Raw genomic sequence first — 15,726 nt, 5'->3', positions numbered from 1 at the left:
GGAGGAGTGGGCAGCGCAGAGCCGCTGTGCGAAACGTGACAGGACGAGGCTCCGCCTTTCTCCACAGTACATTAAGTTTTACCTGGAAATGTTCTTTCTTCGTGGCACCGTGAGATGTGTTTTCAGCCCCCCGTGGCACAAGTGCCCTTGGTTCCAGCTCCCGTTGGTTGTAATTCTATCTGCCAACCGCCTCCATCAGGTTGAACCAGGGGTTGTAAAAACAAGCCCTTTGCAAAATATTATGTTTCGATAACATGTGCAATTTTTTTTCTTGCTAAGCAAAGTGAGTCCCGGCTGTTCACAAGTAGGTTAATCTCAGTCCCACCACTACTCGACATTCATAATCATATGTGGTGCTTTATGCACGGGAAGACTTCCCCTCAACTTAACGCTATAATATCCAAGCAGTCCGCCTATCCCCAAAATAGTACCTTAGCCATATATAAACTCACCAATGAAGCGGTAGCCAGGAGCTCTACAACCAAACAACCCCCGCGCTGATGGTGTGTACCTACTTTAAATGTAGATGCGTGCAGAATAGATACACAGCTGATCTCGGATCCTCACTGAATACCATTGTCAGTTGGTATAAAGTTAAAGTTGTACTTTAATTGGATTCGATTGCAAATAACATTCAGAATCCATAGACTGCAGTGCGTCACAGTTAAATTATCTTGAAATATCTTGAAATCTAAGGACTGCATAATCATTTTATAGTATCTTTGAAGGCCCAGGGATCAAACGTTACTTCTAAAACTACTACTTTACCATAAAAGCATACCAAAATGTAAGTTTTATTTCTTTTTTGTGAGTTCTTGAACCAGTTTGTAGGATTTCATTGTCTACTAATAAGAAGTGTGTAATGGCTCACTTGTAAAAGTTGAAATATTCATTCAAATAACAGTTAATTCTTAACTCCAATTATTACTTACTGCACCACTGCAATGGTGGGTGTTCATACTGACTGAAGCAGCAGTCTAAAATGCTTAATTATTCAAAATAGTTTTTTAAAAATGTAAAAGTTCTCACTCTCTACAAACGTTATCAGAAGCTGTTCGATTGTTTATGCCCACCCATCGGTCCACAAATAGCTGGTCCAGGCTTGGTAGTTGCTAGATATTTTAGTCTAGTGGTTCCCAAAGTAGGGGTCGAACTCCCTCCACAGGGTCACCTGAAGAATCTCATGGGTCATGAGATTATTAGGAGGGATGGAAGATGAAGCTGCTATGCACGTTCACAATTTTCAAGGTACAACTGTTCATCTGCTTGTTAATACAAATATCTAATCAAACAGACGGCAACAAAATAGGCACGTAGACATGGTCAAGATGGCCTGCTGAATTTCAAACTGAGCGTCGGAATGGAGGAAAACAGGGATTTAAGTGACTTTTACTGTGGCATGCTTGTTGGTGCCAGACAGGCTGGTCTGACTGGTCTTTCAGAAATTGCTGATATACAGGGATTTTCCAACACAACTGTTTCTAAGGTTTACAGAGAATGATCTGAAACAGAGAAAACATCTAATGAGCAGCTGTTGTATTTGGGGGGGGGACCAAGCTTGATAGGAAGGCAACAGTTACTTAAATAACAACTCATTACAACCCAGGTATGTAGAAGAAAAACTCTGAGCAGAAGACCACACCAGGTGCCACTCTTGTCAGCTAAGATCAGGAAACTGAGCCTACAATTCACATGGATTTCTGCTTTTACATTGAGATGGTGGGGTCAGAATTTGGGATAAACAACATGAAGGTATGGATTCATCCTACTTTGTATCACGGATTCAAGTTGGTGTTGCAATGATGTGGCTAATATTTTTTTGTATACTTGAGGCCCTTTATTACCAACTGAATATCATTTAAGCACCTTAACCAACCCGAGTATTGTACTGTAACCATGTCCATCCCTTTATGACAACAGTGTATGCCTCTTCTGATGGCTGATTCCAGCAAGATAACGTGACATGTCATTAAGTTCAAACCATCTCAAACTGGTTTCTTGAACATGTCAGTGGGTTCACTGCACTCAAATGGCCTCCACAAGTCACCAGATCACAATCTAATAAAGCACCCTTGGAATGTGGTGGACAGGAAGTTGGCCTCATGGATACACAGCTGGCAAATCTGCAGCAACTGTGTGATGCTAACATGGACCGAAATCACTAGGGAATATTTCCAGCACCTTGTTGAATCCATGCCATGAGGAATGGATTCAACATTCCTAAGGGAAAAGGTGGTCTAACCAGTGGTCTAACCAGTACTAAAAAGGTGTAACTAATAACCAGTAATGATGTGTTCATTTTAAGAGCATCTATTTGATCTTGATTTGCTATGGTTTGCATAAATTTACTTTTGTAAAATGTATTAAATTGTTGTCTTTTGCAGGCTTCCAAAAACAGGTAAAATATTAGTGAGAAAATTAACCACTGAATCTATTTTTAAAAGCCTTGGTTAAAGACATTATTTCCCTTTGAGCTGTAGAGTCAAAGTAAAGTAGTGGCAAAAATGTGTTATGGACTTCTAAGACAACCGCAACAATTAAAAAGTTGGACCACTTTACATCACATGCTCTACAAAAAGACAAATCAATATTACATGTAATATTATTTGAATATATATTAGTATGTAATTTGCTGTATAGTGCGCTACTACAGTCTCCTACCCCTGACAAAAATATAACAGATTAGGTCACTGTATTGTTTTCATTTCTGGGGTGGGGGGTAGTTTAGTGTAAACATACACACTCACAGGCAAACTGAAATTTATTACAGACTGAATCACATCACACACATTTGGCAACACATATATTAGTCAGATTTTGCTGGCTTAGCATTTTAAATATATAATGCATAACTCTAAGCTAACCCAAGGCTAGACATCCTAAAAGTATTATCAAGTGGGAGGTTGCGCAATCTGTGGAAAAATACAAGCACAAAACTGAGAGTTGGTGTTTTGAGACAACCAGCAAATAAACACTTATGTCAAAGTTTCTTCCGTTAGTTGCACATAAACCTGGTATAACTGTAACAAGCACTTAGGTGTGCTAACAATCATACAGTCTCCATAACAGCTGCCATCTCCTTGAACTGTTTGTAGAAGTTCTGCAGAAAGAAGAAGTAGGAGAGGGATAAAATATCATGAATAAATAACACCAACAATACTACATTCACATGAAAAAAAAAATACAAAACCTGGAACTGTGGGATGGTCATCTCAAAAGACCTCTGACAGATTTGTCCTGAAGCCTCAACAATCTTCAGCAGCAGACACACAAATGGGGAGTTGAGAGATCGACAGGTGTCTGAGCTCACTGCCATGCCAAGCTTCCACTGCATGTCCACCAACTAAGGCAAAACAAAGTTCCATCAGTTTTGAAAGAGAAGAGGAGAAAACGAGAAGTTATATGTTCAGGGGGGGCAGAATATATATACTTTATTTCATTAAACTTGGACAAACCTGACCGATGCTGAGCATGGCCTGGGCCTCTTGTTGAGTGTGGACTGACACACCATGTTCACTCCACAACTTATGCAAGACCTGAAGGGAAGCTTTGGTCCACTTGGTAGAGCCTTCTTCCAGCTTTGACACAAGTTCATCCCCAGAGATGTTGCTCTTTCCAGCTGACCTAGCAAAAAAAAACACTACTATCACAGCCTATAGTAGGACAACATCCTACTTTATGTATAATTTGGCCTTTTTAAGTGTGCTATGTAAGAAACAAATGTATGGAACATGGAAGGCACAGTTATCAAATTCAGAAACTACATACTTTATAAAAAATTTAAAAGAAATGTGGGGGAAAATACCGGAATGTTAGCAAGAGAAATCTGATCATGTCCTGCAGAGCTTCATGATCAAGCCTCACTTCAGCTCTCTGAAATCTCTGCCCACAAAAAAAACAAACAAAAAAAAAAACCCAGAAAAGGTCTCAAAAGAGGAATTTGGGAGGATAGGTTATTATAAGTCAAATGTATTCTAAAGAAAGGGTGACTCACATCAGAAATTTCAGCTGAATCTACTCCTCTCTTCTGCCCTTGAAGATAAGTCAGTACGTGCTGACACTGTGGAGATTATTGAAGATTAGCTATCAGAACTGCAGCATAGCCTCCACAGCTACACCACATCCTATGGTACTTGTGCACAGTGGTTGCTAATAGCCCTGAAATGAGCGCTATTTTGGTCAACAATAACATCCTCCAGTAGCGAGTTATAAAGGCAGTGTTTTGAAGTTGCACAACTGTTTAAGTTATCGGAGTTTCATAATACAGTCTGAGCCTGTGGCAGTGAAACTAATGAAACAGCCCCAAAACAATTTAAATAAAAGACTTATATTTACAAGTAGCTGTACGTGATGCTCAAGTAATGGGAAAGACCCAGAACGGAAATGGGGAGAGTTGCAGAAGGAGGGTTGTCTGCAGCTGTCACTGTAAATACTATTTAAGTCTACTCTGTTTTCCTAGCTGCCACTTTTTTCCACCCGTATAGTAACATACACAACCAAGGACAGATACACTCACCACATCTGCTAACAGATCTGGAGAAATCCTGCATATGTTGTCCACAACTTTGTTGACGCCTTGAATACAGAAGTGAAACAATTTATTTATCACAAGGTTTTCCATACTTCTTTTTAATGCAGTCACAGGCATCATGGGAGTCTAATGATAGTACTTGTGTCTTCTTAATGCTTTTTGTGTTCTTTCTTTCCCAAGAGCAGGCAATCACAACTGCAATAGCATGATGATATAAATTATCTAACCCGGAAATAAATATAGTAAATAAGATAGTATATAGTATAGGCCTTACCTGAAGAACCTTGCATAGTGATTTGTCAAATAACAGTGGGTAAACAAGGATAAAAAAATAATAATAATACATGTAATAACTAATACAAGAGGGCAAGGTTCATTTAGCTTTTAAAACATCTTATTTTGGCTTTATTATTGAGCTGTAAACATTTGTGTATTTCTGCATGTATGTTAAAGTAGCATTCATTAAAAAGGGGTTAAGGGCTTTTAAGCATTAGGAGTCAGATGCTGGAGTCAAATATAAGTGGGGGAAAGACAGCGACAGGAAGTCTCTGTGGTTACAACGGTGTTAAGTTAATGCTATGCAGTGGCTAAATTAGCACATATTTCCTGGGTGAAAGCCTAATCTATTCTTCTTAATTGCCATTTAAACAACATTCTACTGAAGTGGAGTAATGCGAACCCACCATATGACTCCTCTGCTGCTGGCATCCTCTCTGTCAGGCTCTGGGTTTGACCACGGTATTAGCGCAGCCAAATTAGCGACTTTCTCGCTAAATTTGACCACCGAACAGATTGCCTTGGAAATTTCAGAAAACGTTTAACGTAATTATTGTATTATTTACAAAAAATAGTAGTTATGAATAAATCGGCTTCTTAGATCAACTAACCATCTATTCTACGTCAATTCTGTTCATTAATGCTCCTTCCTTAAAAAAAAAAAAAAAGTCTTCTTCTTTGGTTTTATTAGCTTATAGAAAATCACTGTAAACGGTGCATAGCGCCATCTGCTGTAGCAGATATTTATTGTTCTAGTCCTTTGCAGAGTCAGCCGGAGAGGTGGCTCATTGACTCTAAATGGTCAGGATTTTATTTGGGGAAATGACCAATCAATATTATTTCTAGTCCTCAATCACTGATTTCAAGAGAACTAGATAAGTGGTAAAAAAAAAAAAAAAATCTGTCAAAGTGGCTGGTCTAATTTAAAGCTCTACTAGGTTAAATCTCTGATTTATCGTCAATATAGTTGTATATCTGCGACAGATTTCTGTCCTCCTCTCCCCCCCTGCACAATAGCCTATTAAAAACATGTTTGCTCATTTTTTTAACTGAACACCCTAATAAATATCCAGTTGTCTTCAGTACTATTCTACTGAAGTTTATCCATTAAGAATTCATTCATTCATTTGAGTACAAAAGTTAAAATGAACTTATTTCAATGAACTCATGAGAAAAGTCTTTGAAGTTTTGAACAGCTATGCACAATTCTACCACATCTGAAATTCAATATTTGGTATAATCACTTCTGTTACATGCATTTTCTTGTCATTTCTTAAAGTAGTCTGTAGGAATAGTTCTTTAGGCTTTGCATGTTGCCAAGGTGTACCTACACTGCTTCAATAATGTTGAGGTCTGGGCGCTACAGGGGCTAGTCTATGACTGATAGTGGTATTTGTATGTTTTTCTATCCAGGTACACTTTTACTGCAATGGCAGTGTATTCAGGATCATGGTCATGCAAAACAATTAAGCTGGTGGCAGTCAGATGCTTTCCAGAGTGTAATGTAAAATCTGATGGTACTTTTCTGTGTTCATAATTTCATCGATTTTGACAATATTCCCATCACCAGTTGATGAAAGGCAGGCCCAAACTATAATGTTTTAACCTCACAGTGTGGGTATTGATGCCTCTCTCTTGACCTCATCCATACATAACGACAAAGATTTGAACACAGCAGTTCAAATTTGGATTCATCACCTTATAAGACCTGTTGCCACTCTGTGCCGTTCTTGTGTAGTTTGGTATCCCTCTGTCTTTTCTCTCTGATTCTCTTTCTTATAAATTGTTTTTGACAGCCACTCTTTCTCTGAGATCATTTCTCATGAGGGATCTGCAAAGAGTAGATGGATCAACTGAAGGGCCAAATGCATCTCCCAGGTCCTATGTCAAGTCTTCTCTGGATTTTTTTCCTATTTATTAAGGACATGACTTTCAGATATTGTTCATCTGGTGGTGGATAGAATAGTGCTTTATTGTCATTGTGTATGTACAACAACAAAAAATGAATCTGTTTAAGTGGCTTAACAAACCATCACTCCTCTGAAAATGGTCAGTGTACAAGGACTGGACTGAAAATAATTCATAAAGCAGCCCATGTCCAAAAAAAGCCTGGAGAACTATGGCTCAAAAGCACTTAAAAATTACACCAAAGTCTGGCTCATTGGAAGCAAAATATGAAAAAGTAAGTGGTGGCTCAAGGCTTTTTTGCAGAGTATTGTATTTCTTAGTACAATATCAATAAATCAAACTAAAGGGTTGAAAGCTTCAACAAACCGAAGTCTTACACACTCACCAGTTTAATCATGATGTCTTGATGATTTGCTGCCTAGGTCTCTGATTTATTGATCCCCTTAAGTTCAATAAGCCTCTTCAGCACTCTCGAGGTTGATGAACAGCTGTTTTGAATCCCTGCCAAATAGTTCAGATGAGGGACTAGGAGAAAGTATAGGGTCAGAGAAAAACAAAAATACATCATCAGACCACTAAGCTTATAACACACAGTCATTACCATGTAATTACAGTCAGTTAAACACTTTAGCAAAAGATTACTGAATAAAATACTACTAATAAAAACAATAATACAACAATAATATACATTAATAAAAACTTACTACCTACTTAAAAAAAATCTAGAAATACATCCAACAAACAATTGTTTTCCTCACATGATGGTTTCAGTTTTGGCATAATTCACAAAAAATAAGACGATGAAGGTATACCACCAAAGTGTTATGAATCAATATTGAAAGGTATGTTATGAAACCTTGTTGACTAACTATAACCACATAAAGAAAAATATTTTTGTTCTTTCTGTTTTGTTGTCGTTTTCTTTAGCGATTGAATTTATGGCCAACAACGCCCCCTACTGGTAAAAATAACACTTAGATTAATAATTTAAAAATGAAATAATTTAATTGAGTGTGGTTCTTGTTGTTCATTATTTTTATTAATATTATTATGGTGGTTAGATCATTAAGAAAAACAATGACCAGTGTCATATTATGTCAGTTAGATGGTATATCGGGGAATATACTTAAACATCGTCCATCCCTGAGCGCAAAAATGCCTTTATCTAAGCTCCGCCCATAGCCCTGGAATAGTCCACCGAGGCTGAAGATGGTGGGATTACCATACTTTAATGTTCATTTTGTGTATACAGAATCATATTTAAACGATTTATAATAAACATGTTAATGCATCCATATATGTCGCATGCCTTATCGAGTCTTTTGGGCATTTTCTTTGGGTAGTTATGGTTTATTGATAAAGTCAAGTCACCCCCGCGGATCACACAACGTGCGCCCTCCAGACGCGGAAGCGAATCGCAGCTGTCAAACAGATTTGATTGTAAATCGGACTCAGTCAGCACTACTCTAACGGGAAAACATCACTTAGCTGTGCTTCACAATGGATTCCCCACGTTGGCTGCCTCTTGAGTCAAATCCAGAAGTATGTTTTCCTGGTTTCCTTCAGAACATGTTGTTTTATCGAAGTTATTCATTCTCAAACATGTGAGAGGCAGCTAACTTGAAGCTATCAGAGAGAACAAAAGCTAAAGCCGTTGTCGCCGCTTTGCTAACCCAACAACATTTTCATTAACGTTTTCCATTTGTGTCTTCTCATTTCAGGTCATGACTAAAGTAAGTGTTTTCTTTTTATATTTTCCGTAAAACACGATAGAGTAGTCAAAGCAAATAACCAAACCGGTTCGGAGAGATGCAAGGCCTACTCAGCAGCGGTGTTGCACCTAATGTTATTGTTAAAAGGTTCATATTACATAATATGATGTAATAATGTCATGTAAACAGACTGACAGGAAACAAGAGTGAAGAAATCTGATAAATTTAAAGTTTTGTCAACTTGCCCTGCTTCTAATTTTAAGACGTTCAGTCATTTCCCTCATACTTTTCATCCAACTTTCCAGCTGTTTCAGTCTGCAGATAGTGCGGTGTGTTTGATGTCATTCGCAGGACGCACACTAGATGATTACGTTACACTTTATTGCACAGGTTCCTACAGCTAAGAGTATTATGTAACATAAATTAAATGGTGTTTTATTGATACAGATTAATTAATGTCGTTCAAGTGTGTAACTACTCAAAAGTGGGCGTGAATATGAAAATAAATCAAATTTTGGGCGCATAGACGCAGATGATATAGTAATGGATTACCGGTTTGTAGTCGAGATTTTGAGTGAACTCTGATATTGTAGGATACTGTAGTTTGTTTGTTTGTTTGGGGGGGTAACCAAAAAACTATTTTTAAATTGTTCTTAACACTTGTTTAATACAAACATCAAACAGAATCGCAACTGCATCCTCCAAGCACGAATCATCATCCTTCTAAATAATTTTTCACCAAATATTAAACATTATACACTTCATGAAGGCAACTCTTTTTTTTATTTATCACTTTTTTAGTTTTTTGCTGATAGACTGATTGACTGTTTTAGCTGCAGAAGGTGTCATTTAGCAATTGAGTGTTTGGTTGAAATAAATAATGAAGGAAATTTGTATTTTCTCCACAAAGTGTCAAAAATACTTTCCTGAAAACGGTGTTACTGTAAAAAGTGCTTCTTATTATGTTGCTATTCTATTAACAGTTTTAGTTTTCAAGTTTAAATTCCTGACATACAATGGCATAATGTTTAATTCTATACCAGTTAAATTACATTGAATTGTCAAAAGTCGAATGTTACAGAAACATATCCTTTTAGGTAGAAATCTAATTTTCAGATGGTAATTAGGAGCCAGCTATTGTATTTATTTTAGATTTAAAATGTCTAAGTTTATTTTGATCTGCATGAATTTGCACTCCGCTTGTGTGTAGTTTGTTAGCTGTCTGGGTATGAAGCCAACCTGGCAGTTTGGGGATGTGTATGGATTGGATCCGGAGCTTCTCAGCATGGTACCAAGACCAGTGTGTGCGGTGCTACTCCTCTTTCCAGTGACAGAGAAGGTACCTGTTATAAGTCACGTATTTTCATTATCCATATGTCAACTTTACATCTGGTTAGGAAACACTGTTAAACTGATTTTCTCTCATCTGTCATGTCTGTCTAGTATGAGGCATTTAAACAAGAAGAGGAGGAGAAGCTCAAAGATCAGCCTCAGGTTTCTCCAGACATCTACTTCATTAAGCAAACTATTGGAAACGCTTGTGGAACAATAGGATTAATTCACGCTGTGGCAAACAACCAGGCACATCTGGAATTTGGTGAGTTTTCATTATATTTTTTATTGAGGTTACTTTAATGATCATTTAGCTTTATTTAGACAGTTTTTTTTTTCTATAGCCATCTATCTTGTTTGGTTTTTGATGAACTAATGTGCAAGACCCTATGCGTGTATATCAGTGAAGTTGGTGTTGCTAGGTGCCTGTTACATGCATAAGAGCGGCAGAATATTAGAAACACCATCAACACTATCCAGCGTGCCCAAATAATAAACCAAATGACCTTGGTACAAAACCTATAACAACTTATACACCTGTATGTCAGTGTCAAAATCCATTCAGCAGCTACTTATTAGGTATCTTGCTAGTGCCAGATTGGATCCATTTTGCCTTTGGAAATGACTTAATTCTTTATAGCACAGATTCAAAAAGTTGCTGGAAACATTCCTCAGCTATTTTGATCCACGTTGATGTGATGGCATCAAACAGTTGCTGCACATTTGTCAATGGTATGTCCATTAAACCAGTCTCCTGTTCTAAATGTTCACTATCGGATTGAGACCTGGTGACTGTGATGTCACTGTCATTGATGTCATTTGAGTACAGTTAATTCATTGACATGTTTGATGATTTGAGCCTCGTGACACGGTCTGTTATCCTGCTGAAAGCAGCAATCAGAAGATGGGCACATTGTAGTCATTAGGGGATGGGCATGGTTAGCAACAATACTCAGGTAGCTGTGGTGTTTAAATGATACATAGTTGGTACAAAGGGGCCCAAAGAGTGCCAAGGTTATATCACCCACACCATTACATCACCAGCTTGGATGGATCCATTCTCTTATGTTGTTTACAACAAATTCTGACCTTACCATGTGATCTCTGTAAACCCTAGAGATGTTTTTCTTTGAAAATCCTAATAGATCAGCAGTCTGTGAAAACCTCAACAGCAGCCATGTCACATTTGTTCTGATGCGTTGTTTGAACTTCAGCAGGTTGTCCTGACCATGGCCCTGTGCTTCGTACGTCGCTTACTACATCCAAGATCAAATGAAACATCCAAGACCAAATCATCGCGCTAACTCTGAGCTCGCTATTCCGGTTCCCCGAACACACCTGTTGTTGACGATTAGTACAGCTGGATGAAGTAATGTGAGATCACTGGGTGGCCCAACAGGGGCTACGCATCGATAGTAGAAACATTGATCGGCAACCCTTTGATTGGTCGGCGAAAATGTCGAAGGAGCGCGCTCGGTATTTTTCGGCAGCAGAGCAAGAACTCTTGAGTGAGGGATTTCAGGAGTTTCAGAGTTTAATTAAAACGCAAGGGAACACTGCAAAGGCTGCAAAAGCAAGGAGAGAGGGCTGGCAGAAAGTTGCTGACAAATCAAACTCGTAAGTAATTCAATAATAACAATAATAATGGAGTGGATTTATATAGCGCTTTTCAAGGCACCCAAAGCGCTTTACAATGCCACTATTCATTCACTCTCACATTCACACACTGGTGGAGGCAGCTACGGTTGTAGCCACAGCTGCCCTGGGCAGACTGACAGAAGCCAGGCTGCCATATTGCGCCATCGGCCCCTCTGGCCAACACCAGTAGGCGGTAGGGTAGATTTATCATATCACACCATATTATCCAATATTATATTACATTATATTATAATATGTTATATTATATCCCCTTTCACATTAGAGCCACAACAGGACCCACTAGAACATGGGAACAAGTAAAAGTGAAATATAAGAATATGCTACAGAATGGTAATATTTATCACTTATATTGCTTGTCGTCTCTTGGAAAGAGAGCCTGAAATAATCTGTTTGTTTGTTCATAACAGCAACCAAGAAAAGGGCAGAGCAAAAAAAAAGACAGGTGGTGGTCCTGCACCCCCTCGTCAACAAGTTGGTTAAGTAAATAATACCCTCACGGGAAAATCGATATCTCTCTATGAGCACACTGTCGTGCTGAGCTAAAGGATCCTGTCTGTCCCGCAATATACGCTGAATTCTGAGGACTCTCCTTATCAATCTTGCACCTTCCGCAATGGGTTGCTCGCGTAAACGGACAGGATATGACTGCGACAGACTTCCCAAATCCACCTTCGCTTTTATAGCCGTGGTCTCTCATCTTGATTACACGAAGTAATTTACAATTACTACTCTGAAATATGAATTACATCTGTAATAATCACATACATGTAATAGAATGTTAATAGTACATTTCCCTTTTTTAGGGAATGACCTGTATGTATCTGTGTGACATCAATAAAAGGATCAAGTGCTGCATTATCTTTGGTTACAGTGATGTTATTTATTTATGGTGAAACAGTGGTGGAATATCGCTGTTGCTTTCGTATGAATGACGCGGGCATACCTGCGTGGCCGCGATCTAATCCTGTTTACATAAAGTAAACCTGCTCCCCAGCAGGTTTACGCTTACGGCTCTGTTGCTATGACAGCAAGTCCCGGATGGGCTTCGGGGAACCGAACGATCCAGGATCACGCGAAATCGTCAACAATCTAATCCAGCTAACTCACTTAGCGCGGTACGAAGCACAGGCCCCATGTCTGCATGGTTAAATGCACTGAGTTGCTGCTTAAATATTTGTGTTAATGAGCAATTGAACAGCCGTGCGTATCAGAGTGGTTGTTGAGTTTATGGGCATGTTGAAGTTGACTTCTCTCATTATCTCATTTCACTCCATTATACAGGTGTACCTAATAAAGACGTCACTGAGTATAAATCTAATTTTGTGTTTGCTTTAAGTCAGTTTTTTTAGGTTCTATTAAGTGTTTTTCTTTCTTTCAGAACCTGATTCTCCTCTTAAGAAATTTCTTGAACAAACATCTAAAATGACCCCGGAGGAAAGGGCAACCTTCCTGGAAAAAGACGAGGTTGGAAAAGTATCTTTATTAAGAACAGGGTGACAAAGTTTTCATCACGTGTGAAGGACAGTACTAAGAATTGTGTAACCAACTTGTCACAAGAGGGCATTGTCATACTTGTGCTTGCTACCGCTTTTGCAATGTAATAGTACAAAGTCATAAAAAATTATTTCACAAACCAGGAAAAAGGAAACCATAACAAGATCAATGCAAAAATGTGCATCATTCAAATGACCCTGAAATATACAACAGAGGAAACATTCAGCCTGTTTTCCTGTTTTCTCTTCCAGAGTATACGTGTTACACATGAATCCAGTGCGCAGGAAGGACAGACTGAGGTGTCTTTTTGATTTTTAACTCTGTGTTATCTCAAGTTTTTTTTGCATGCTTTGTGTTGAACTTAATGCACTTTAACATTTGCTTCTTGTCTGTTGTAGGCCCCAAGTTTAGACGAGAAAGTGAATCTGCATTTTATAGCTTTTGTGAATGTTGGAGGGCACTTATATGAACTGGGTGAGTTAGCCGCAAAGCAAAAGTGCGCTTATAGAAAATATTTGGTAGAATTTGTCACATTGTTGATGGTCATTACAATCATTACAACATTTAGTACTAGAAGACTGGAAGCACATTTTTGTTAAACCTACATGATTAACTTTTTCTTCCAATACCTAGATGGCCGTAAGCCTTTCCCTATTGCCCATGGAAAAACCTCAGAGGATACTTTCCTTGAGGTGAGACAACCAAATAAAACTGAGATGGTCTTAATAATACTGCCATAAGCTTGCCTACATTCAATCATTGTCTTCCTTTTTCTAGGATGCTATAGAGGTTTGCAAAGTCTTTATGGCTCGCGACCCTCAGGAGGTTCGTTTCACCATCATTGCCCTCTCCAAAGATTCATACTGAGGAAACTACTCTGTTTTTCTCTGACCCTAGAAAACAAAGACAACATTACTGCCAAACATTCTGAAGTGCTGACTTTATTTAATTTTTCTTTCAAAATGCTATAGCAAGTCGATGTGTGAAGAAAATAAAATGTCAGGGATATCCTTGTAAAGTAATTTCCCCTTGTGTTCTACATAGTTGTTAAATTAATTCTAAAGCAAACAGAGTGCTGCTTGTCAATAAAGGTATTTCTCACTGAGATCTGAATTTTCCAGCTCGCCTCTGCTGACATCTCTAAATGTCATACAGGTATTAGCTGTATGGTCTCGACATTGCACTACGGTTTGTTTACTTAATTTTTGGCCTTTTAGTGAAGAAGGAAATGTTAAAAATTTCTACATCACTGAGGAAAGTTAACTTTTTTTTACTCAGACTTCAATGACACATACTGTATGTAGTGATTTGTTTTAAATGAGATGTCTAATCACATGCTCAACACAAGCTGAAGAAACACATTTGCAAGCTATTTCATTCATAGCTTTGAGGGGGGGAAATAGGCCTAATGTTGTTGGATGCAGTAATGATGTTGAAGTGAGGCTCACTAAACACGCAGACTATACAGCTGGAAATCTGTGTGGAAGATGCCTAGATTTTTGTAATAAGAAATATGTCAAATAAATGAAAAATTTATTAAGCTCTTCTTTTGTGGATACTTTTTCCTGTTGCAAAACCATTAGCTTTTTACCTTCATCCTGAAAAAAGGAGTTTTTACAGGACTCCATAAAGTCCATTGAAAAGCAAAGTAACCACTTAAAACTTCCATAGGGGTCATAGCAGCCAGGTGCTGCTAATCAAATGCACTTATTCATTTATTATTAGAAAGAGTGAGTGTCTTTATAAATGCAGAAGTTTTGGCAGTTTGCTGGTCTGGAGAATTTAGGTATGTGTTAACACAATACCACAATCTTCCCAGAAGTGGACATCCCAGCAAATTCACCTCAAGGTTAGGCTGTGCAATGCTTAGAGAAAATGCAATAAACCCCCTATATGTTTAACTGTGACAGTATGATTAAAAAAAGACTGAACAAATATTGGTTGCTTGAAAGGGTTTCCAGGAGATAAGGATGTCTCATATCTCTAAAATGAGCATGGCAGAATGATTTACACCTGAACAAAACACAAGACTTGGAACAGTGTTTTTTGGACATATGAGACCAAAATAACCCGATATTTCTTGAAAACCAAACAGCACATCAGCAGATGCCTCATACAAACTGTCAGCACGGTGATGGAGGACTTGTTTTGCTATAGGACCTGGTATTTTCCAAGTCATTGAATTGACCATGAAATTTCTTTTATACCAAATATTCTACATGGTTGTAAAGGAGAGTGGGGAAAACTCCAATGAATTATACAGAAACTGATCACATCAAATTATTGCTACTAAAGGTGGTTCTACAAGCTACTGACTCATGCTTCATTTTTCACAGAACTGCAGATAATGTTGTAGCACATAGCCTCTTCCCTACAAGTTCCAAAAACAAAAAAGCCCAGTTGATTGAAATGTAATCAGTAAGTTGTTCTAAAAGTTGCAAACCAAATCCCACTCATTTTAATGGATCGGCATGCTGTTGTTTCGCAATGAAGTTTGAAACCCTCGAGTAAAGCATGTGCTCAGGTCTTGGAATACCCCTTAATCACCGCTTGGCGGTGGTGCAGGAAAAGAACGTTATTTTAAAGGTAGCGCCGAACTCCTGCAATTACATAAGTTTTATCCATAGACTCAAAGTTTTTTTTTCCCGCAACATTTTTGTGTTTGGAGACCAGACGTCAACCGACCTCACATTTTCTTTCAGGATATTTGTAGTCCGACAGAATTTAATGGCTTACCTCAGTATACACTTACACTAACGTGCATCTGGCCCAAACCAGGAGTCCAAATACCTTTCTTGGGGGGGCTAACAGCGA

At 38.3% G+C, this 15,726-nt stretch overlaps 2 protein-coding genes across 3 annotated transcripts; one reads left to right on the top strand and one right to left on the bottom strand.

The window, feature by feature from the left end:
• Nucleotides 1-2,743: 2,743 nt before the first annotated feature.
• commd6 (COMM domain containing 6) lies at nt 2,744-5,469 on the bottom strand. The gene is made up of 7 exons (XM_080902843.1): nt 5,215-5,469; nt 4,517-4,575; nt 3,995-4,060; nt 3,806-3,882; nt 3,456-3,624; nt 3,191-3,343; nt 2,744-3,100 (listed from the first exon to the last, which is right to left on the bottom strand). Exons 1-7 carry the CDS (start codon nt 5,237-5,239, stop codon nt 3,050-3,052), a joined length of 600 nt encoding a protein of 199 aa, XP_080758969.1. The 5' UTR covers nt 5,240-5,469; the 3' UTR covers nt 2,744-3,049.
• Nucleotides 5,470-8,121: 2,652 nt separating this feature from the next.
• uchl3 (ubiquitin carboxyl-terminal esterase L3 (ubiquitin thiolesterase)) lies at nt 8,122-14,452 on the top strand. Of its 2 annotated transcripts, XM_080903065.1 has the most exons (9): nt 8,122-8,257; nt 8,437-8,448; nt 9,638-9,766; nt 9,871-10,024; nt 12,797-12,882; nt 13,164-13,211; nt 13,311-13,386; nt 13,546-13,604; nt 13,690-14,452. In XM_080903065.1, exons 1-9 carry the CDS (start codon nt 8,216-8,218, stop codon nt 13,777-13,779), a joined length of 696 nt encoding a protein of 231 aa, XP_080759191.1. In that variant the 5' UTR covers nt 8,122-8,215; the 3' UTR covers nt 13,780-14,452. The 2 variants fall into 2 exon arrangements, with proteins under 2 accessions (XP_080759191.1, XP_080759192.1); XM_080903066.1 differs by lacking the exon at nt 8,437-8,448.
• Nucleotides 14,453-15,726: the final 1,274 nt, after the last annotated feature.

This window comes from Rhamphochromis sp. 'chilingali' (assembly GCF_963969265.1).
Source record: "Rhamphochromis sp. 'chilingali' genome assembly, chromosome: 14".
Taxonomy (NCBI): Eukaryota; Metazoa; Chordata; class Actinopteri; order Cichliformes; family Cichlidae; genus Rhamphochromis; species Rhamphochromis sp. 'chilingali'.
This window is presented reverse-complemented; position numbering and strand designations above follow the sequence as displayed.

Coding starts and splice junctions, on each gene's coding strand:
- commd6 (XM_080902843.1), bottom strand. CDS start 5,239: ATGCCAGCAGCAGAGGAGTCATATG. Junction 4,061..4,516: donor CAGATCTGTTAGCAGATGTG/GTGAGTGTATCT, acceptor TAATCTCCACAG/TGTCAGCACGTACTGACTTA. Junction 3,101..3,190: donor TGACCATCCCACAGTTCCAG/GTTTTGTATTTT, acceptor TTCTTTCTGCAG/AACTTCTACAAACAGTTCAA.
- uchl3 (XM_080903065.1), top strand. CDS start 8,216: ATGGATTCCCCACGTTGGCTGCCTCTTGAGTCAAATCCAGAA. Junction 9,767..9,870: donor TCTTTCCAGTGACAGAGAAG/GTACCTGTTATA, acceptor ATGTCTGTCTAG/TATGAGGCATTTAAACAAGA. Junction 13,212..13,310: donor CGCAGGAAGGACAGACTGAG/GTGTCTTTTTGA, acceptor TGTCTGTTGTAG/GCCCCAAGTTTAGACGAGAA.